At 40.2% G+C, this 23283-nt stretch overlaps 2 protein-coding genes across 4 annotated transcripts in view; both read left to right on the forward strand.

Annotated features, from left to right (window-relative positions):
- Positions 1–82: 82 nt before the first annotated feature.
- Positions 83–12970, forward strand: cpn1 (carboxypeptidase N, polypeptide 1). Its single transcript, XM_084937662.1, has 9 exons — positions 83–520; positions 2095–2291; positions 3826–3981; positions 7953–8129; positions 8247–8358; positions 10368–10507; positions 11335–11434; positions 12305–12423; positions 12542–12970. Exons 1-9 carry the CDS (start codon positions 286–288, stop codon positions 12650–12652), a joined length of 1347 nt encoding a protein of 448 aa, XP_084793788.1. The 5' UTR covers positions 83–285; the 3' UTR covers positions 12653–12970.
- A 6737-nt stretch (positions 12971–19707) lies between these two features.
- The window catches only part of dnmbp (dynamin binding protein), a 50293-nt gene continuing 46717 nt past the window's right edge, over positions 19708–23283 (forward strand). For all 3 annotated transcript variants that reach the window (XM_084937663.1, XM_084937665.1, XM_084937666.1), the window contains exon 1: positions 19708–20037. The gene's annotated coding sequence lies outside the window, so the exon portion shown is untranslated. The remainder of the gene's footprint in view (positions 20038–23283) is intronic.

The following is a 23283-nucleotide window of genomic DNA, read 5'->3' on the forward strand; positions in this document are numbered from 1 at the left end:
GAAAGAGAGAGGGAGAGAAGCAGCTGTTGGAGGAGGAGAGTGAGACAAAGAAGGAGCAGGGGGCTGTCCTTACTTGCTCTTCACTGAGAGGACTGTATGTGGGAGGAGGCAGAGAGAGAGCTGGAGAAAAGAAGGGGCACAAGAAAGAAAAAGAGCAAGCAGGGAGCAAGCAGTATGTGTGGTGTGTGAAGGAGAATACATCTGAAATCCTGTGAGTGGTTTGCATAGTTGCAGGCAGCCTCTTCACCAGCCTCTCCTGCGCTGCACAACCTGGGCTAAGGGACCATGCAGCAACCCTGGACTCTTCCCTGGCTCTGTGCTCTCCTGCTGGGGCTGATGGGGTTCCTGGTGTCGGGCTCAGACTTCCAGCATCACAAATACGAGGACATGGTACGAGCTCTGTTTGCAGTGCAGAGCGAATGCCCCTACATCACGCGCATTTACAGCATCGGGCACAGCGTGGAGGGTCGCCACCTCTATGTCCTGGAGTTCAGCGATAACCCAGGCAACCACGAAGCATGTAAGTAACACCTGATCCGTTGTTTGACAGCCCAGTGACATGCTGTACATTGATTTCATGTTGCATTTTATCCCGAAGTGGATAATTGGCAGAAAACGTGATGGATGGAATTAATTTAACAGCTTAATAATTTAATCCCAACTCCTCAACAAAGCTGATAAACATCTGCAAATGATATTAATCTATGATAGATTTCAAATGCACAACCTGTGCTACTGACTCCTCATCTGTCTTGTACTTTTTGCCACACACAATGAGAATAGCTGGCAGGAGACTGAGTCTGCAAGAGGCTTCGGTTTTGTCTCAAGTTTTCGATTTTGCCTTTATGAAGCCGAACCACTGTGTGACTTAACAGTGAGGAGGAAAAGGTGAAATGATCCCGAATTGGGTGCTTTGAACATCACTGGCTGTAAACTGAGGAAAAGTCAAAAGTGAAAACAAAAAAAAAAGGAAAAGAAAGAAGAAAGTGAAAGAATCGAGTCAACATCTGTGATTCATTTTGATTTTTCTTTGCCATCCGACCACTGACAAAATGTAGCAGATGACAAGACAAACAGAATCACTTTGAGTCATCAAGGATTTAACCCTGAATACACTCCCACAAAAACCACTGAATCAGCTCTTCAGGTATTTAGTTTGAAGCTACTGTATGATTATATCCAATGTTTGCATTGGAAATTGGCCAAAATGTCATATCAAGGAAATGCTGTGGAAGATTTTTCCATTCTTGCATTTAAAAAAAAAAGCTTGACAACTGAAGGGAATGCTTTTTTGGCTCCAGCCAAGCCTGCTTTTTTTCTGTGTGTTTGCATACTCGGAAGCTTCCTTCAGTAGAATTGAAGGATGTAGGCCTGTTCTGTCGCAAGGTGACCGAGGGTGAAAAACAGGAACTGAACACTTCATGAAGGGGGAGTGACCTGAGGTGTAGTCTGGGTCAAGCCTCCTGCACTCTGTACGAAGTTCATGTGTTTCACATACTGCTGAATGAGTGTGTGTGGGTTTTCTTTCTTTCTTTTTAAACTACATGCTGGAGCCAGCGCTGTTTTGTGAACTCATGGCCAGTTGGAACTGTGCTAAAGAAAAAGAGGGGAGTTGCAATGCCCAGCATGCCATTTGGATGCCTGAAACAATTAGTGAAGGGCGCTGATAGATTTGAAAGTATCAATGGCGAAAAAAAACACAAGCGCTTATTCTTTGATGTGATGGTTTTAGTGTCAAATTTAGTGCAAATTTGTATCTAGTGTTAAGTCATAGGTCTGACCTCTGGTAACCGTGCTTGGGGGTTTTTGCTTCCCTCAGCAGTGATTAATAAAGGGATCCTCAGGGGGAAGAAACCCTGCACAGAGAGCAAGGCTGATACATTGGTGGCAAATACACATAACTCATCCAGATAATTCAATCAGCACAATTTCCAGAGCTTATGTCTGTAAGAACATCCTTATCAAGAAATTTCTGCGACTGTGGCGTCCTGCATGTGTTTCCTCAGGCCATCTGTTTTAAATGTGGTACTTGACAGCTCTGTGTGGCTTTTTTCGTAACTTCATGCCCCCTCTGCTTCTCCACTCCCTCCCCAGTGGAGCCCGAGTTCAAGTACGTGGGCAACATGCATGGCAACGAGGTGCTTGGGCGTGAGCTTCTCATCAAGTTCTCCCAGTTCTTGTGCGAGGAGTACCGAGCCAGAAACCAGCGAATCGTGAGGCTGATCCACGACACGCGCATCCACATCCTGCCTTCCATGAACCCCGATGGCTACGAGGTGGCTGCCAGACAGGTAATTTGAGCTTTAGGCTTAGACGTGCCAAAACAAAACTCCCTCTGGGACATCTCTGGCTGTGTTTTTTCAAAGAAACCGTCCCCCGCGTGAAGAAGGAGAAAAAAAATCTATATTTTCTTTTCCCTTGGTTTTGTTCTTGGCAGTGGAAATATTAGAAATGTTGAGGTCCCTGAGTGAAACTAAACACCTGCGAGCCACACAGCTCAATCCATCTGATCTTTTAGGATTTTTAAACAAATACATGTGTGTGTGTGTTTGTGTAAGATGAGCGATGACGAGTCAAACAGTAGTTGATGATTTTTCTCCACCGTTTGCTTGCGTCTGTAATAATCCCATCTATCAGCTTCCCAAGAAAGCCCCTAACTTTGTGTCAGGGGTAATTATGGGCCGTGAAACAACTGATACACACACAGACTGCTCCAACACAAATACACACACAGTCTCTTGCTGGCTAATGATATGTCCTGAAGCGACCAGCTTCACATGACAGTCCCTCTCTTTGCCACTCAGACGACACATACATGCACTGTAATTAGTTGCGTCAGCAGATGTTTGGGTGCAGCAGCATCTGTTCAAAAACGGTAAGGCAGTTTCATTTTAAAGCATCCTTGGCGACTCAGTGTTGTGATCAAGCTTTTAGGGAAAAAAACAACAACAAGAAGAAATCTATGTAAGCTATAGACACCAACATACAGGTCAGTCAGCTCTTTTGCAAAGTCTTAGAAAGTCAAACCAATCAAAAAAGAGCTTCTTAAATTGCCCCTTTGCTTTACTTGATATATAAAAACATATAGTGACATTTAAGATTAAAGGTCCAAGCTAAAGATGCAAACAAATAAGAAAATTTCAAGGCACTCATAAAATAAAACAAGTCTACAGTTAGTGATGCCCCTGTGACGCTGCAATTAAGCAAAACAGACCTTTTAACTAAACTGAAATGTTAGCATCCTAACATGCTTGCAATGACAGTGCTAACTAATTCGATGTTTAGTTGGAGTATTGTTTACCATGCTCACTGTAGTGAGGGGGAAAAGCTGTTCCCTTTAAGCCAGCTTTCTTCTGATTGCCTGTCCCTTGCATCCAGAAGGCATAACAGCAGGTAGGAGGGGCTTCTGTGCCCACATGACATCATTCAGATCCAGCAGTAGAAAAAAAAAAAACTGCCTAAGAGTGAGAACTTGAGCTTTTTTGCTTAAAGTGCTTTGACTTTGGGTACTTTTAATCGATTGTGACAGTCTATCTGTCTGGCTGTTAGCACACTCAGTACCATGGATTTGTTGCACGGTCTTAAAACTCCGTTTTGGGAAAAATACTTGACTGTTGTTGCTCTATAGATAGCCTCTGAGGACTGGGGAATAATAAATTCAGCTTTGTTTTACTGCTTCCGAGAAATTTGAGCTCATAACTTGACCTCAGGAAACCTTAATGTCACAAGCCAAAATATGATCATTTAATCATTCTGGTGGGAAAGAGCAAGATTACTCACCAGTTTAAAAAAAATGGGGTTTTTTTGTGATCTGTGCATCAACAGGGTCCGGAGTTCAACGGTTACCTAGTGGGTCGAGGGAACGCCAGAGAAATCGATCTAAACCGCGACTTTCCGGACCTGAACGCGCTCATGTACTACTACGAGAAAACCAAAGGACGAAACCACCACCTGCCCCTCCCGGACAACTGGGAGCATCAGGTCAGTTCTGCTGAATACACGGAAACCGTTTGAGGGTGTACGTGTGTGTTAAAGTGTCCGTGTGTGTACGCAAGTATGTGTGGCTCGGAGCATATGTGGGTGAGAGAGGAGGGAGCGAGGAGGAGGATGGATGAGGGCATTTATCATGCTCGTGTGAGCGAAGCTGAATAATGAGCAGCTGTAACATAGTTGGGTTATCTTGGCTTTAACTTTGTTGACATAAACAAATTCATGAGATCTGCACTGGATGAGATTCCAGTGCCAGCTGTGTCTTAGCTAAATAATAAAAAAAGTCCATATATTTAAATGTGAGTAGACTCAGTAGACTCCTTGGTAGGTCCTCTGTATCATTTTGTGACTTTTCTGCTTGCCTGTATAGCCTAGACCTGTTTGCTTATCTTGCACATAGCAGGCTATAGCTCTTAGCATAGACACTGTGGTTGCCCTCATTCGTATTTGGAGTCTTTGAAATATGAAACAGGTGGGGTAACTGGCAACCTAGCTCCGCAAACTGGAACAAAAGCGTTGGTAAGTCATATTAGTTTGCATATTTCTTTAGATGCTGGAGCTGAGAAAACACCCCAAGAAGAAGAAGCCCCCCCGCCAACAGCCTTCTTCTTCTCTGGGTCATAACATGTGATTAACTATATGCACTGTTTATGAGGACTTTGAGCCTCAGCTAAACATTTTTTGGTTTTCATCACCATGATGAGAAGTTACAGTGAGCCACTCTGCGGCGTCAGAGTGTAACTGTTACCCTGAGGCACTGGCTGACTCCTCACTTTGCTGCTATTTTACCCAAAACTGTCTGCACATTGCTATGTCTGCACTATAAAAGTACAGATACTCTCTACATAGAATAGACACTATATAAACCTGCCACACTTACACGGTGACTGAGACTAAGGAAGAAAAATGTGCCTCAGAGTTTCGGCGTAAGCAGCAGAGTTCAGATTGGCTGTGGGAGAGACCTGGCTTCATTCTGGGTGATTGAATGGCCTTTGTAGCGCAATGTGTACTTATTTCAGATCACTGAAGTGTAAAATGAACAGTGGAGAGTAACATGAGAGTGCGTGCTGTCAAACAGTCCACTAGCCTGCCAAAAAGTACATTTTAACTATTAAGGTCAGATCCTTGGGGGTGTCTCGACTGCAGCCTCCAGTAGGGCTGTTGTTCATAGTTTCCTTGAAAAATAAAATTCCTCCTTCTTAAGGACAGTCAGTTTTTATTATAACTGCTAGATAGCTTCATGTTTTGAGAACTGAAATATGAACCCAAAGTTGATTATATCTTGAACCGTCCAAATTAAAATACTTTTAGCTAGATTTAGTGATAGACTGTAAAGAAAAGATGGATATAATCCTCGTAGAAGTGTCTTAAACATACATTTAAACCCTTCTTCTTATGGGGAGTCCCAAAAAGAAATCAACTTCACCGACTTACGTGCACGTGCGGAGGAGGGGCGGGGGTATTTCAGCTGTCACAGGGCAAGAGGTGGGTAGAAGCCTACGAGAAAATGACCCTCATTTGGTTTATGACCTCAGTGTTTTCCTTACGCATTTATGGTATCACTTGCTCGTGTCAAGTCTTATTAAATATAACATGTTCACTTTGTAAATTATTTATTAGGGGGGAAAAATGAAACAGGGTATGCTTTATGACAGGGTGTCAAACATAAGGCCCAGGGGCTAGAAATGCCCAGACAAAGACAAGGGTGTAAATTTGAGACTTCTAACTGTATTTTTATTTTATTTTTAGTTTATTGCAGCTTTTCCTATTAATAAAGCCCTTCCCATGGACACTAATACAGTCACAATCAACTATAGACATTTCTGTTGGTCTACAGTAAAAAAACTAAAACCTTTTCTCTGAATTAGTCGTGATAGTCTGTTCTGTATTTACAGGAGAGTCTGAGCAATAAGCTACCAAAACCTTTTCTGTAATTTTACACGTTTAATTCTTATAATTTAAAACCAGAGTCGTGCTGATGGATTTCTTTAATTTAATACAGTTGCATGTTTGTTACCATGTCAGAAAAACTGAGGTGAACTCTTGAAATTGCACTTCTTTGTCTTATATTAAAACATCTCATGAATTAAAGGTGTAGTTTACTTCTTTATACTGAGAGAAATGGAAGTTTCGCTGGTCCAGTTAAACTCAAAGTGAGCTGTATATGGTCAAGCATGCAATGTGCTTGATTTCAGTTTATGAGGAGTAAATATTATCCTTTAGGAAACAAAGAAAGTCATATCAGTGCTTTAAAATGAATGCGTGATTGATTTCTCTTCCCGCAAAATAACTCTTTTCAGGGTTTTAAGCAGTTTTGACAGGGCATGTCATTACAGAGAGTTGGTTTCAGTGTAGTTTTCCTTTTCTTTCCCTGTCGCCACACCACTTTTGTTCCCAAGCAAAGGTGGAAAATTGTGTTTTTTAACCTCGAACTGCAAAACCAGAGAGCCAGGGAGTCTGTACATATGACTGTCTCCTGATGCAGAAACACAAAAGGGTAACTGTGCTTGTCTTACAGCTGCTTCATTTATGCTGGTCAGGAATACATTCTCACATAAAGCCTCAAGCCCTGCAGGCTCGAGAATGCAGCTTTTACTAATTTAGCTAAGTGATGAAACTTTCTTCACTGGAACAAGTGCAAGACTAAACTGACATGTGCTAAAATAAGACTGAGAACTGGGCAGCAGCACATTTTCCAAGTTTCACTTTCATTTCTCTTAGAAATACCTTATTTACAGAGCCCCAGAAGAGCCCGACATAAAAAAAGGCTCCTTTTGCAAAAGTATCCACTGACATTTGACTGGCCTCCAGAGGACATCCCTCACCCAGTGTGAAAACTAACTTCAGACTGTCAGCGATCCTCTAAGTGATCCAGAATGTTTGATTTGCTTCTCTTTGCATTTAATATGGGGTAGTATCCTCTGTTGTTAGTAGAGCTCTGCGATATGGCCGTGTCTGTCCTTCGTGTGTAACCCTACACCACGGTGACAGCCCTTATTTCAAAGGATGCACAAGTATATATAAAGATCTACAGATAATAAATTCCTGCCGGCGTTCAAAACGGGAGCCAGATCTCTTGCTTACAGCTGCTCTGTTCAAGGTCACTGGGCTCTGATCAGCTTGATTATTCTTGAACAGAGTCAGACTGTGTTTATTGTCCTACATACCATATTCAAGGAGAGGTATTACGCCTCGTCTCCAAACGTGATAAATGGCTCTGAGAGTGTGAGGAGAGTTAACGCTGACAGAGAAAATAAATGGCAGCCCCAAGTGGAATTTCAAGGTCTGCAGCAATGCAATGGAGATGCCATCTGGCTGAGGCTGATCCCGTTCATGCAGAATTTGATGAATTAATTAGCAAAATGATCAAAAACCTTTAAATCAGTTTGCATATTATGAATTATATGTACACGTAACTGTTGTGTTTCCACTCCTTTGTTGCTAAGTCCAGCTTCAGTTTGTGAATTTTGTATATTCTCATTAAATTTATCATTAACTGAAATGGTTGGTATTCTTTAACCATGAAGCTAACCATGCCTGATGCATTTAGGAGGAGCTAGGTGAATCATTAAATGTGCTTGAGCAAAGTAGAAGATTCTTTAAACTCTAACCATTTTTGCAAAATGATTAAGTAAAAAAGAAAGGCAGAGAGAAAATATGTCCATAAGGCAAAGCAGAGGAAACCGGGGTTTGTCCAGGTAAGCAGCCAACCAGAGAAGCCAGCAGCTTTGGATGAAAAGAAAACCAGATGTCAACCCGCTGATGTTGTTTGGGAAATATCTCAGGTGACGTAAAGGACTGTATGGGATTCTGCATTATAACTTATTTGATGATTTAGAGACATTTTGACAGGTTCTCAAGTGGGATTAGATTGTTTCATTTGGGGAATTGGAATAAAGATGCATGCACGTGGTCCTGCAAGTACAGTAAATCTTAAATGTCCTGCTTTTCATCCTCCCCAGGTTCAACCAGAGACTTTGGCTGTGATAAAATGGATGCAAAACTACAACTTCATCCTGTCAGCGAATCTTCACGGAGGAGCCGTGGTGGCCAATTACCCCTTCGACAAGTCGAGAGATGGCCGCATTCGAGGGCGGACCACCTATTCGGCCACGCCTGATGACAAGATCTTCAGAAAGGTGCGTGACAGATTAAAATTTCCAGATGTGACACACATCTCATACCGTCACTGCCTGTTGTGTGGGGATGAAAACACGTGGATGAATGGGCCCGTGTCCTTTTGTGTGTGATGACAGTTGGCGAGGACCTACTCATACGCTCACGGCTGGATGCACAAGGGCTGGAACTGTGGCGACTACTTTGATGAGGGGATCACCAATGGGGCCAGCTGGTACTCGTTGTCCAAAGGTGAGCAAAACGTCTTCTCCTGAGCAGAAGGGAAGACAACAGCAATGCATAGTAAAAGCACAAGAGACTCACTTGGAGCAGTCTCTAAATTATTACTGAGGCTGGCTTTCGTAATTGAATTAATCGTAATTCAAACTAAATTATTTACACGCTGTTTACATCTATTTTTGGCCAGTGAGTCTGCATCTGGATTTATATTATGCTGCTTTGGCACCACAAAAATTAGTGCTGTAGCTCAACACCAACAACACTAACTGTTGTCCTGACCTCTTAGGTTTCCAGAGAAGTACTGGTTGCCAACATTCCAGTATGTACAAACTCATAATATAAACAGCTACTTAGAAAATAAACTATTACACCCCCCCAGACATTTTGGAATTTGAAAGCCAAAGAAGATAATAGCTAAATTATCAGTTTAAATAAAAATGAGCTGAAAAAATGCCCTGCCACACGAGCACGCAGTCCTCTATCCTACGTACAAAACACATTGTTCCTTGCCTACATGCAAAATTTCCATGTGCTGTGGAACAATTGCTGTAATTCTCCTGCTAAAGAAAGAAAAGGCCATCTGAGTGATGGCTTCCTACTGTCATTACCTTCAGCATGAATGAAATGCACTGACTGGCTCGCAAGACACGCTTCTCCAGTGTCATCATGCACTGGGTCTGCGCTTGCCTTAAACCCCCTTACCTCTTGCACACTGCCAGCTAGCAGTAGAGCGGTGGACAGGGGGTGTAAAAGGCACCCATTCAATACGATCCGCACCATCAGCAGGCAGCGTGCAGCACTCTGAAAAAGTCTTGAGTCACCTCTAATTTCTTTATATTTTGCTTCCAGGAAGCCAGACCTTGAGCAGTAGTTCTCCAAGCTTTCTGAAGGTCTTCTTTAGACTTTTTATTTTTAGTGGAGTCTGTGGACCTGAACATTTTCAGAGGAATGCTTTTCTTTTTTTCAGTTGACTCCGTTTTTTTAAATTTGATTTTTCTAGCAATTATTTATTTCATGGTCCAGGCTTTAAAGGGTTAAAGTCTACAAGGCAACCTTAGTGGTGACAATTCCTTTTTTTCTTTAAGTAAAGGATCCTTTAAATTTTAACTAAGCTGGAGAGGACCTCGCCTTTTAGTGAGGTTGAAACGAATCATACGGCTCAGCTGGCCTCCCCACCGCTCTTGTTTTTTGTGTAAAATCCCATAAACTCTCTATAAATGGAACTGAAGCTTGAAGAGAGTTTTGAATTTTGTGAAATTTCTTGGTATAGCTGAAAATATGCATTCATTAAACCTCCTCCTCCATGCTGGCAGAGACCCTCTCAGGAGTCACACAGCCTTAGGCGCTCGCACGAAACTTAAACTCCTCACCCTCTCATGGTTCGCTTAAAGGCTGGAAAACTTGTGTGCTGCCTTTTAATGAAAGCTTACAGTAATGCACTGTTACAGTAATGAATTCTTGGAAGTTAAAAAATACCAAGTTTATCCAACTCTCTGGGCATATATTCAGTTTCAGCTCAGTTAATCTGCAACTGCAACAATAACAACCCCCATTTCTTTGATGCGTAAGTCCTGATCCAGGCTGCTCTGGTTTCTCCTCAGCAGTGTGAGTCTGATGAGCTTTTCACTTGAGTCATGTGAGCTTTTGAACTGACTGAAAACGCCCAGAGTCTCACTTAGAAGCAGCATGCTATGTTTATTTTACCAGGTCTTTATGCTCCAAGTGTTATGTCGGGGTCTGTGGGGTTACATATGAACCTTCCCTCCCTTCTGGCTCCTTGTACATTTGTTTTTGATGAAAAGTGGAGCCATATTGTAAAGCCAAAAACAGAAGATTTTTTTTAAAGCAACTTATACTCCTACAATTTTGAACAGCTTCCTCAAGAGGCAAAGCGTGGTGGAAAAAACACTTTGAATCTATAAATATAACTAATGTGTCCTGTTGCAAAGACCTAGAAATCTAAAGTGAAGAGCCACATTAATACATTTATTGTCCTCCTAAAATATTTATCTGTGTTTCAGGCATGCAGGACTTCAACTACTTGTACACCAACTGCTTCGAGATCACTCTGGAGCTGAGCTGCGATAAGTTTCCTCCGGCATCAGCACTGCCGAGAGAATGGCTGGGCAACCGGGAAGCGCTGGTTTCATACCTAGAACAGGTTTGCACATGACGAAATTTGGCAAATCAGAGTTATACTGAAAGAGTATTTAATTTATTGGAGCTCAATGCACCACACATACACAGCTACACTATTACACATAAAAACCCAACTGCCAGGAGTCGTGAGTCTGCTGCCCTGGTGTCTTGTGAATATTGGCAGTCGCCTCTGGGATAAAGTGACCAAAAAATTAGATGCGTGAAATTCTGTGTAATATGAGTAATCTGACTTTTAACCTTCTTCGAGGACGGAACAAGGCCGTGGTCTGAGGACAACAACATGTCCTTTATTCCACTGAGATTCAAAAAGCGATGCTTTGCCACTAATAATGTTTCTGTAAGGGTGGGCCCCCAGTTGCATACATTTTTTGCAAAGCATTAATTAAACAAACTAAACTGGGCCTGCAGATGCTGTTCTGGTCTTTCTTTAGCTGCTGAACACTGCTGAGCCTAAGGAGTGTTAATTAAGTCTGAGGTGTAGAAATGTAGCTTAGGATTCCTTCATATTCACTCATTCCATTCCATTAAATCTAAAGTTTTGTAACAAATTGTACATGCAATCAAATCACTTTAAGTCAGTATTTCAGACTTTAGGTTTCAGGGTTTTGAGCGTATGTGCTAATAAACATAAGTGCAGAAAACTTTGAAGAAACTTTCTGGATGAAGTCAAATGTCTTCAAAAAACTTAAAGACCTTCCTTTTTTAAGCTCTTAAGACTACAGACAGCTTTACACATCAAACAGATGATAGGAATCCAATTTCCAAACCTTAGATTTTATTAAATATACTTCAATATTTGAAGTATGCACATGTTTCGTCTTTTCTCAGGTGCATCATGGGATAAAAGGCATGGTGTATGATGAAAACAACAACCCCATCAGCAAAGCAGAGATCTCAGTAGCTGGCATCAATCATGACGTGACCGCAGGTAACAGGGACTTTTGGTGTATATGTGGTTGTTATTTTTTTTCTTTCATTCCAAAACTTGATAGGTGTGGAAGCTGGATTTATAGTGACTGATTGTCTAGTGTCCCAGCCAGTGAAATAGAAGACCAGTGTTTGATAACATCCGGTGTCAGTCTGTCATTTCAAAATGAGACAAGGACACATACTGCATGACTAATGGCAGGCACTAACAATAACTTCTGCATGAATCGAATGCCTCGAGCAGCCAGAAGTCGACTTTGAGTCTCAGTTCCATAAAAATATGATCCTTTGGAAATAAACCAGAATGAAACAAGACGCAACCTCGACAAGACTTTTAGCGATGAACTAAATTTTAGTATGATATCCAAATTTTAAAAGTGCATTCAATCCTCACACGCAAAAGGACAGTCAAGTGCATCTAATGGTGCGGTGTGGAAGTCAAGCACAGATATAACGGAGCAAGTCATCCTCTACTGGTCAGTGGTGGAAATGCAACTTGAGAGAAATTAAAGTCACCTATCAAGACGTGCAGCCTGTACACTCACCAGCCAGTTCAACAGATGCATCTCGCTAGTACAGGGATAAGCCCCTTTTTTGCCTTTAGAACTACTTTAATTCTTCATGGCACATATTTAACAAAGTACTGCAAACATTCCTCAGAGGATCCATATTGGCATGATGACATCGTGTAGTTCATAATCAGTTTCCAATTTGGCACCAACAACTTTCTTTATTTAGTGTGAATTATTTTTTTATGTTAAAAACAACCGTCATTGTCGACATATTGGTGGCACTCCAGGAATATGTTTAATAAATTAAGATACAGCAACTGTACGAGTCTCGTAATTTTTCCTTACATGTGCTCCTCCAGGAGTTGATGGCGACTACTTCAGACTTCTGTTGCCAGGCACTTACACTGTAACAGCCTCTGCGCCCGGTTACCTCCCTTTCACCAGCACTGTCACAGTGGGACCAGCTGAGGCCATACAGGTTGGTTTCTGCTCGTATGGTTGGTCTGACCAAACTTGCGGTTATTGTGTGGTGTGTGTTTTTTTATGTCTTCTAAATAAACTAACTCACACTTTTTATTCCATCTGGTCCCTGACAGCTTCATTTTTACTTGAAACCAGCACCAAAACAAAACCTGAAGGTGAAGCCGCACCACGGCAGGAGGAACCTCTCATCTCCTAAAGCCCCCTTGAAGCTTGGCCCAAGATGAGGCATGGACAATCATTTAGAGGGCACACAGTCATAAACAAATACACAGAAGAGCTCGTACAAAAAACATACACATGCATACGCGTATGAATTATGTAAATGATACACGACCTTAACATACCTTTGTAGTCCTAGCGTCTATTTCCTTTTTGGGTTTTGTTTTTCTGTATCAAGAAACTGTTGAAAGGCTGGTGTATTTATCCAACAGTTTTAATTTGTATGAACACAGCTAGCCTGTATTTGTAAAGGATATTTTTTTGGTTTTGATTACAATAATTTGATGGTAAGTGAAAATGAAATTAAAGAAATGTTTTTACCATCTGTATTTAAGACTTCTTTATTATTGCTAGTTTATTGCTCTGAAAAACAGGGAATTTTAAAAAAAACGTGCACTCAGGTACACATTTAAAGCATATAATAGATATTAATACACTGATTCGCTGAAATGGACATTCATTTTTAAATATTTCGCATTTATTGATTTCAAAATATTTCACAGAATTGTCTTTGTCACATTATAAAATACTTAATTGGCCTTTAGACTTGATCTTGAAGGTTAATATTATTTACCTTTTTTGGCAATAACAATTCTTTTTCAAAAAATAAATGTCAAGTGAGTCAAAATGTGAACTCAAAAGTAACAAAAATGACAATAGGCACTCACGCAGGTAGCCAGAACACACAGTAAGATGAGGGTAGATCATGACACAGACAAAGGAAAACACAGGACTTAAATACACAGAGGGAGCAATCAGGGAATGGGAGACAGGAGGGAAACACAGCTTGGGCAAATCAGGGCTGACAAGCCAAAGGAAGCAAAACCAGACACATTAACATGAGATATGGACTTTCAAAGTAAAACAGGAAACAGACTGAACTTACAGACAGACTCACAAGCAGACACTGCAACAGAGGGAACAGAGACATGGGAGCATGGCAGACACAGACACCGACTGGACACAGAACAGAGGGAGTATGGAAACCCAAACTTAAGAACTACAAAATCATAAACCAAGAAGGACCGGGGAAAATACAAAACAGAAACCAAAACAGAAAAACAGAAACCAAAACCTTCACAGTAATAAACCAAGACGAGAACACAAATAAAGGTACAAAACTGAAATCACTGGGTCAACGACCCAGGTACCCTAACAATCAAAGGGAATTTTTGCTGCAGTTGCAGTCATCTGACTTTACATCTTGCAGCAAAATAAATAAATAAAAAATGCATAAATCTGTTTTAATCATTTATTTTTGTATGCAAGTGCCTATAAGGAGCTTTATAAGGAATTTCAGTAAAAATATTTATTTTAGAAGTTAGGATTTTTGAAAGTATGAAGTATCAATAGTAATAATTGATACTCAGTATCAATTATTAATTTCTGTCAGTAATAATTAGTAACAGTAAAAACAAAAAAGGTAACATAGGTAGTACAAAAAAGGGTAGTATAAAAATACATACAAAATGATAATAAATTTCTATTTATTCTTTATTTACCCTTTTAACTCCTGTTTTAATTTATATTCCCATTTTTTATTATATTTTTACATTTACACATTTCTTCATTTATTTATCTATTTTTCTAATTCTTCTCAACAGACTGTAAATTTTTCCTCAAACTAAAATATTTGTTTTTCTTTCTCACATAGTTCTGTTTTATTATACATGCGAGTCTTCCTCTAGTCAGGAGAATGCTAAAGAACAGAGCTAATTAATCTATTTAAATGAATATTTATTTATATTTATTTTATTTATTCATTTGGGTTCTTTAGGACTATTTCTGTGTGTGATGGAAATAATATATGGACTCATAGGAAAATGTGCATCTCAGGGTGCATACAGTAGATGTCACTGATGCATAAGAAACAAAGCAGGACTTAGTCAAATAGTTCCATATTCTTTCTGTTGAATTGAATTTCTCAACAAAAGGACACCTTTGTGTTTTTTACTCCAAAAGATATTCCCCCACACGGGATTTAGATGGGTCCAAACTGTCCCACAGATGTCACCGCACATAGCACATGTTCAAACTTCATTCAGGGAGCCCTTGTTCCCATCATTTGTTCCCACCATTTGTTATCATTAAAAGACACCGATCCCCTCAGCACAGTAATGTTTCCTTACAGGGTAATGATGGTCCCCCAGAATAACTTAATAATAAGAATAACCTAAAATTATTCCTGCCTTTATACATGTGGACTGTGGCAAAAAGTTAAAACCCCTCTCGTTAGAGTTAGTGGCTTAGATGTTTGGGTTTTATCTTCATACAGATTACAACACTGTTATAAGTACATTTGAGATGTCTGTGATGTAATGTTGTTACAATTTCCTTTTGTATGGCAGCAGGATGCACTCAGACACTAGTTTTTGATAGTTGTAGAGCCATGTCATAGTGCTGACTTGTTGTTATTTATTTGGTCCTATAAGAACTCACTGAAGTTTGTCTATTTGAGACACATGAACAAACTGCTGATCAGTGTGGTGCTTCAAACAAATGATACACAACAAGCTAAAGTCACAAGACTGAGCCTCGACTTCCTGCAGATGGCAGCAAAGGATCCCGTTAGGTGGAAACATAAACGTCACTGACATCATCATATTTCAAGATAACATTTTGTAGGCAAAAAATTGTTGTGTAATTTTATGATATGTTTTGTTGACCAGAGAACAAACCTCTAAACATGTTTTTCAAACTGGAGTCTCAAACCTGCTCTTTCAACAGGTTTCCCTCAGGCAGGTTGAAACTAAAGTGAAACTATGTATGATTTATGATTTATGGTTCGACAGCTTCTCTGGATCTATTATGCAAGCCTAAAATTCACCTTCAATTCTTTTTTGCTGTTAACAATTGACCTTTTCAGTGTGTGTGTGTGTGTGTGTGTGTGTGTGTGTGTGTGTGTGTGTGTGTGTATCTATCTGCTCCAGATATCTGCCTTTCTGTGTCATTCCCATAACAAGCACAACAGCCTCTCTCTGACAAACAGGAAAGAGGAAAAGCGTACTTCACCAGGCATTCTGTGAATTTATGACCCCGACTTTCCACAGAAACACATGAGGAAATCCATAAATAGTTAAATACAAAGTAAAAACAGTAGATTACTGTAATTCAGCAACAAATTTTGTAAGTGATAATGCACGGAGAATCGCACATATCCGTATGTTTCTTTGTGTTTAGCTTCTGATCTCTTCTGTTCTTTGTAGATTTAGTTGATGTGTTAAATTTCATCACCCAACTTCAATAAGAGTGGCAAATGTTTTAATAAAAAACAGATATTTCCCCTTTTTATTTTCTGAAGAGAGAAAAATGAAATGGTGCTTGGATCACACGACTGCACAGTAATCCTAAAGTCAAAAAATGCTTGAGATTATCATGTGACGTTATCATGTGACATTAAAGCTTTTGTTATGGTAAAATTGAATCATAATAGTCATTAATTCATCCTTACTGACATCAGTTCAGGGATCAGTCTGGTAACTACAATAAATTTTCTTTTGGCCAGTCAACCATCATAGCTCATGTTTCTCAGAGGCAACACAATCGGATGATTGTGTGACAGCCAGTGTATTCTCTTCACACAAACCATTGTAGTGACGCTTAACTGGAAGGAAAATATTGAAAGACAACAATAGACCCACATTTTGCCCTTGGATGAAAGTGGCTACTGTGAAAAGAAACAAAGCTGGCGATTCATAAGTGGTTAATGATCTGGAGTGTTCCCAGCTGTAGTATGCATGTGTGTGTGCACGTGGGGTTGCACTTGTGTAGACTGGTTAAATGTGGCGTCAATGAAGCCCACCAGCAGTCCACCAGTGCCAGGCATCTCCCACACTGATTTATCCACATTCAATGAGTCAGGATGATGGAGACAGTCAATCCATCAGCTAATCACATGGCAGCAACTCTGTGCATTTATGCATGTAGATAGCACAACCAGCTGAAAGGTGAATTAACAGAGTACTGACAGAGATTAAAAGACAGAGAGCTTTTCTCTCATATTGGCTTCCTGTTAAATTCAGAATTTAATTTAAAATCCTGTTCCTCACATACAAGGTCTTGAATAGTCAGATGCTATCTTATCTTAATGACATGATAGTACGGTATCACCCCATTAGAGGTCTTCACTTTCAGACTGCAGGCTTACTTGTGGTTCCGAGAGTGTTTAAAAGTACAATGGGAGGCAGAGCCTTCAGGCCATCTTTTGTGGAATCAGCTTCCAGTTTGGATTCAGCAGACAGACACTCTTTAAGATTAGCTTGCATATAGTTATGGTTGGATCAGGTGACCCTGTCCTTCCTTAGTTATGCTGCGATAGGTGTAGGCTGCTGCATTCCCATGATGCTTCTTCAGTCACCTTTTTTACTCACTATGTCTGTATATACTTCTTTGCATTAAATTATTAGTTATTATTCATCTCTGGCTCTCTTCCACAGCATGCCTTTGTCCTATTTTCATCTGCTCACCCCCAACTGGTTGCAGCAGATGGCCGCCCCTCCCTGAGCCTGGTTCTGCTGGAGGTTTCTTCCTGTTAAAAGGGAGTTTTTTCTTCCCACTGTCACCAAAGTGCTTGCTCCTGGGGGTCATAGGGGTTTTCTCTGTTTTTCTCCGTTTTCTTTGTCTTATCATAGGGTCTTTACCTTACAATATAAAGTACCTTGAGGCAACTGTTGTTGGGATTTGGCATTATATAAATTTTAAAAAGTTGAATTTAATTTTAAAAAATCCTTGGTCATGTCAGAGGACTATGGCCAGACTGCTTTGACCTGATAGAAAGGCAACAGTAACTCAAATTACAAGTCATTACAAAAGAAGGTTTGCAGAAGGCCTACAGCAGCAAAAAAAACTATAGGCATCCACTCCTGTGGGCTAAGAACAGGAAAATGAGGATAAGATGCAAATGTCCTCACCACAATTGGTCTGACGTGATGATTCTTGAGGTAAACATCATGGAAGCATGGATCCATCCTGTCTTGTATCAACAGTTTAGGCTGCTGGTAGTGGTGTAATGGCGTTGGGGATATTTTTCTGGTATGCTTTGGATCCATTAGCACCAAACGAGCATTGTTTAAACAACACAGTCCACCTGAGTATTGTTGATGATGATGTCCATTCCTGTATGATCAAACTGGTTTCTTGAATAAGACGAGAAACAAAATATGGCAAGAAGAAAGTGAGTTCAGCGTACTCACCAGATCTCAGGCCAAAAGAGCACCTTTGGGATGTGGTGTATGGGAGATTCACATCATGGATGTGCAGCCGACACACATACAGCAACTGTGTGATGCTATCACATCAATATGAACCAAAATCTCTGAAGAATTTTCCAAAACATTTTGTTGAATCTTTGCCATGAAAAATGAAAGCAATGCTGATCACAAAAGGGGTTCCAACACAGTGATAGTGCTTTCTAATAAACCAGCATAAACAGAAATGGTAAGCATTTCTGTTTATACTTGCTTAAGTCCATTTCTATGTAGGCGACAGTGTGTCCGATCCTGTATCTTTTCCTTTTCCGTGTCCTCTGCTCAAAGCTAAAGCATCCAACTGACTGTTTCCTCCCATTGTTCTGCATATACAAGATCACATATGAGGAAGCTGTCATTACTGCAGAGGCAGCAAAAACTGATTTCACACCACAACACCATGGCTGAGAAAAGATTTACCCAACATATAATTGCTCATGCGGCCACTATGATTTTCTGTCTCTAAAAAAAGATTTCAGCGTCCTAATGACTCCAAATGAAAGAGCTGCAGTTTGAGAAGACAGCCACATAAGAGGATACTAGTGACACCTTCCTGCTGGGTGTCAGAAAGCTGTATTAAACTAAATTCTTCTTCTTTACATTTACTTCTAGTCCCAAAACACTTACCACATTAAAGAAAAAAATCTCAACAGTCAGGATTAATTTCAGTCAAATGACTTGTGCGGTCACTAAATAAAGAAAGACAGAAACTCACAAGTTCCAAACTTGGGGATGATGTTACTTCCTAAAACTGCTGTGAACACTTTTTTTTTTTTGGTTTGGGTCAACGTCACAGTACAAACGAGTGCTGACTTGTGGTGGAATGAGATTGAAGAACCGAGAAAGCATTGGTATATATTTATTCCCTGCCTGTAAATGGGTTTGTTCTGTCTCTCAAAGGGCTTCTACAAGCAACATGTGACTGTATTATTAAAGCTGATTAAAATGACAAGGTTAAGCAGCAAATTCTAATGTTTGGATACATGGTTTACAAAAATATTGACTATGCTAGTCCAAGAAGACCCTGAAATTAAACAGAATTAAAGATCTTAAAATTTAGAGAGCCACTCTAGTGGATTACATTTGAAAAACTGTAATCAGCCAGTTGACTGATAACTGAAAAAACAAAACAAAACTGGATGCTCTCTGTTCTTAATAATAATGTGTCATATGTAAAAATGGCCCAGGTAGAAGTAATTTTCAGTGATCTAGAGACATATAGAGAGTACCTGTAATAAAATACAATACTGGATGCAAATGATAAAAAGGCCCCAAATTTCATATCACAAAGCATTCAGGCTCCTCAAACATTGAGTTTCCTGCAATTTTTTCTCCTGTATGATGTCAAAGACAGCGAATAACCAGCCGCACCCATGTACTGTTTAAACCTTCTGTTTTGGAAGAGTAACCAATCAGAATAAACTTGGCCTAAAAGCACCCTTTTAAGCCAAGTTTCTAAGGTTGCTTTATACAGTGGATTAACCTAGGGGCTGCTAAATTATAAATATTTGAAATATGAGTCATACCAAGCTACTTTAGCTGATTTTAGGAGTAAAAATATCAAGATGTGTATGCGATAGCACTACGTAAGCTAATAGGCTTCTGTACTGAAACAGGCCCCAGTAGTTATCACGTATATACTAATCTATTCATTTTTGAATAAATAACAGTGCACACATACATACTCTGCTAATACTACTTTTGAAAAACTTCATATAAAGCTAGAGTAAAAGTAGCCAGGTTGCTCAAATCTTTTCAGTCAGGCATCAGCCGAGCCAGCCGCGGGTCTGTTCGGGAAAAGTGGGTGGCGTTGAAAGTGTGTAAGCATGGAGAGGAGAGGCGCAGAGCAGCTCGGCTCTTCTCGTGGCTAATGTGATGACAGCTGATTACATCGACACCCGCAGAGGACCGCAGCCGGACCGCTTCTTGCGTGTCAACATGTTTTAATGCCTTTCGCAAACAAAACCACACAGCTCTTCTAGGAAATAATGACTCGGCGCACAGCTCCGAGGCTGTGGGACGCGTAGCTGTTAAAAAGTTGCGGTGTCGTGGAGAAGGGCAACTCCGCCAACACCGCACCACATCACCAGGCTCGAGAAGTTGGGTATCTAGTCTGAGTGGATCTAACAGCCTGGTCCCAAAAGGTAAGCAAAGCGCATTGAAAGTCAAACGTTGACTGCTACACGGTGCCAGTCGAAGTTTATAAGCATCGGGGTTCAGTTACATAGAAATACGCGGTTTTTCGTCTATAGCCACGACATCAGTTTTTTCTCTACTAGACCTGAGACTTTTACAATTTGTTCATTGAAGTGTGCGCTAATAGCGGCACTTTTGGGGTGTACCCCATACATGACAGTCTGCAGACACGTCCTACGGTGTGTTAATACGCAGCTATTACTCCAGCGGACTACTGACGTGAGCTGAATGAGTGATGGCAGTAAACACAAGTGCTGCAGACTAAATAATCCCCCCGCTGTCTGTCTGTCACCTGTGGTCGTCGCTGTCAGTTGTTATGCCATGTGAGCGAGAACAGCACACACACACAGCCACACACACACAACCGTGTTTCCATCACCTCAGAGGATATAGCATTAGTGATTTACCCCCCAACTCTTGACTAGCGTTAACGTGAAGGGGGATTTCTTCTTGATCTTTCAAGGAAGTCCTCACACACATTGTGATTTTGTAAACAGATGTCTTCAAAACGAGAACCGCAGGCGACATTGTGGTCTGACGTAAGTGCACGGGATCTTCAATGTTACATCACATACTTCCGAGATTAGCGATATTGGTCATTTATCGATATGTATATAATGGCAATAATGTAACTTTGCAGATATCTTTGTAGATAAAAGTTTGATAACTTAGAAATAATCAGATCTGAGCGCGAGACAAACAGTGCTGTATATGGTGGACCAGTCATGATACCAGTTTTCAAGTTAACAAAAAATATGATATTGTTATTTCACATAAATGAGGTGTTTTAGGGTTATATTTAAAAAGGAAACCGATCTGGTCATTGTTTATTACCATCCTAGTAATTTACCATGAACATGTAGCTTTCTCTGCCACTTTCTCTGCAGACAGAATAACAATAGTCCACTAAACAATAGCTTTTTCTGTAACAAAAGCTTTCCTTCACAGGAAAACAGGAAAACACTTGATTCTCAGTACTGTTTTCAAGATGATAACAGGGTAAACTGAGAACAAAAAATTAAGATCGTAAACAAAAAAACAGTAACATCATAGCACACTTTTTAAAGTTGTCTGACGTAATGAAAAAATAATATATAGTAACGTTAAGTGTAAAGTGTGAGAATATTTTTATCTGGTTTGAGGTAGTGCTGTGTTTCTTGTGACTTGGCACCATGTTTTTTGTTGACGTTACTCAAATAGAGTTGGTAAAGTAGGCTGCTGCTGTTTCTGTCTAGATGCTAAATTCTAGCGGGCAGATTTTTCTGAACTTCAAAAGAAACATATCATATTTTCAACACTAACATTTTTTATTTTTGGTAAATTATTGCTGTCTGTAGACGTTACTGATAGGTAGAAGTGTTGAGGTTTGATTGCTGCCTGTCTCCAACATTTACATTATTGTTTTATTATTATACATAGCTGCTAGTCAGTTTTGTATAATACTAACAGATGGCTAATGTGGTTATTGGGTAATTGCTAATGGTTAAACAGCTGGTGTTAACCTGTGCAACAGCCAAGTTACAGTAAAATACCCAAGTGTTTTTGAAACAGAGCTTTACTGACCTTTCGAAGTACCCCAGAAAGAGCTGTTTAGTGCTGTGAATTGTTCATGTGTTCAGCTGCTAGTGAGGGGAGGGGCTGTGTGCCTGCCTATCTGCACCCGTGATACTTGAGGATGGCACTGTTTGTATCAATATTGTTGCAAATGCGTAGCTAATCTGTTCATTTTTTTACAACCCTTACCGAAATAAAGAGAGCCCAATAGTGTGATGGTTAACACATTCACCTAATTCCTGGGGATTGCATCAGGTGGGGAACCGGTGTAAAAACACATGCCGCTTCTTCTATGGCGACCTCTTGTGAAGAAGAAAGTTGAAAGTAAAGAAAAACTAAGCAAGCGGCTCCTTAGCATTTTGTGTACAACTAAATAGTGAACAAGTAAAGAGTTGGATCTGGATGAGAAACTGAAGACACTGCGTGCTGATACGGACATGACCCGTACTTTACAGGGTAGCTACAACCTACAGCGTAATGTACAAATAGAGCCTCATGTTGAGTTAAATTGCTAATTGAGATCATGAACTCATTAGGAGAGTGTTTACTGAGATCATAAGGAGTTTCGTTACACATTTGTATACAAACTGACTTCATTTTGCAACCAGAAGAGTCGCCTCAACTGGTCACTCCTGGCACTTTCACATTGACTTTAGGGTCGGAGGTTGTATCAACTTTTATACACTCTTTAGGCCCCATGGTGGGTTTGTCATTGGAGATCAGTTCTGTACATATACATCCCACTAACTGCTTAACAAACAGAATATTTACAAGAGTGTTTACAAGAGAGTAACTGTATTTTCAATTTTAATGTGTCTATTTCCTGATGTGCATGCTTTTACAGTGAGTTAATGGGTAGAGTGGTAGATTAACTATTTCCCTCTTGTGCACCATTTATTGCTGCATGTCTCTTGCAGGACAATGTATGTATGTATTTACTTTGACCATGCAGACTAACTTATCAACATGGATTCACTCTGCTGGGTTGGTGATGTTTGAATCTTAGTTTATCGCCATCTTTGGTGTTTGTGGTTTTGTTCTGCTCCATATCTGCATGAGCATAAGCAACGAAAATGGTTATGTTATTTTGGTTTTGCACCTTTGACATTTTTAACGCAGTAGTAAAGTCATGTGCACATGTAGAATCACACCATCGACTGGCAGTCAGTCAGAGTATCTGTAGTCTTTGCTTCAGTTTCTGTATTATACCCTCATGGTTAGCAATCGCACTGCTTTGGCAGTGACACACATCTGCCAAACACTGTAATCCAACTGAAGTCAAAAAGTTACTAGCTTTAATGACATTTTAGGTATCTGTTTCTGTTATCTTGCCCTCTTTTTGTGTTTACCATCCAGTCACAATTTTGGATGCACAGAAACTTCCTGCACACTAAATTATTAATACTGGCAACAGGATCCTATATCAGCAAAGAAACCTGAGATGTTTGACTCAGTTTGCTTGTATTACACGCTGCACAAATGTTATACAGTATTATGATTGTTGCTGCACAGTATCCTGAAGGGCAAGTAGCAAAAGTAAAAGTAACTTAAGAAAGCATGGGGAATTCCATTTTTTCTTCCGATTACAAAGTATTCCATCACTTCCAAGACAAGGTATTTCCCACACCTTAACAATGACA

This window comes from Perissodus microlepis, chromosome 8 (assembly GCF_051167445.1).
Source record: "Perissodus microlepis isolate ML-2025 ecotype Zambia chromosome 8, ASM5116744v1, whole genome shotgun sequence".
Taxonomy (NCBI): domain Eukaryota; kingdom Metazoa; phylum Chordata; class Actinopteri; order Cichliformes; family Cichlidae; genus Perissodus; species Perissodus microlepis.

Coding starts and splice junctions, on each gene's coding strand:
- cpn1 (XM_084937662.1), top strand. CDS start 286: ATGCAGCAACCCTGGACTCTTCCCTGGCTCTGTGCTCTCCTGCTGGGG. Junction 2,292..3,825: donor ACGAGGTGGCTGCCAGACAG/GTAATTTGAGCT, acceptor GTGCATCAACAG/GGTCCGGAGTTCAACGGTTA. Junction 12,424..12,541: donor GACCAGCTGAGGCCATACAG/GTTGGTTTCTGC, acceptor GGTCCCTGACAG/CTTCATTTTTACTTGAAACC.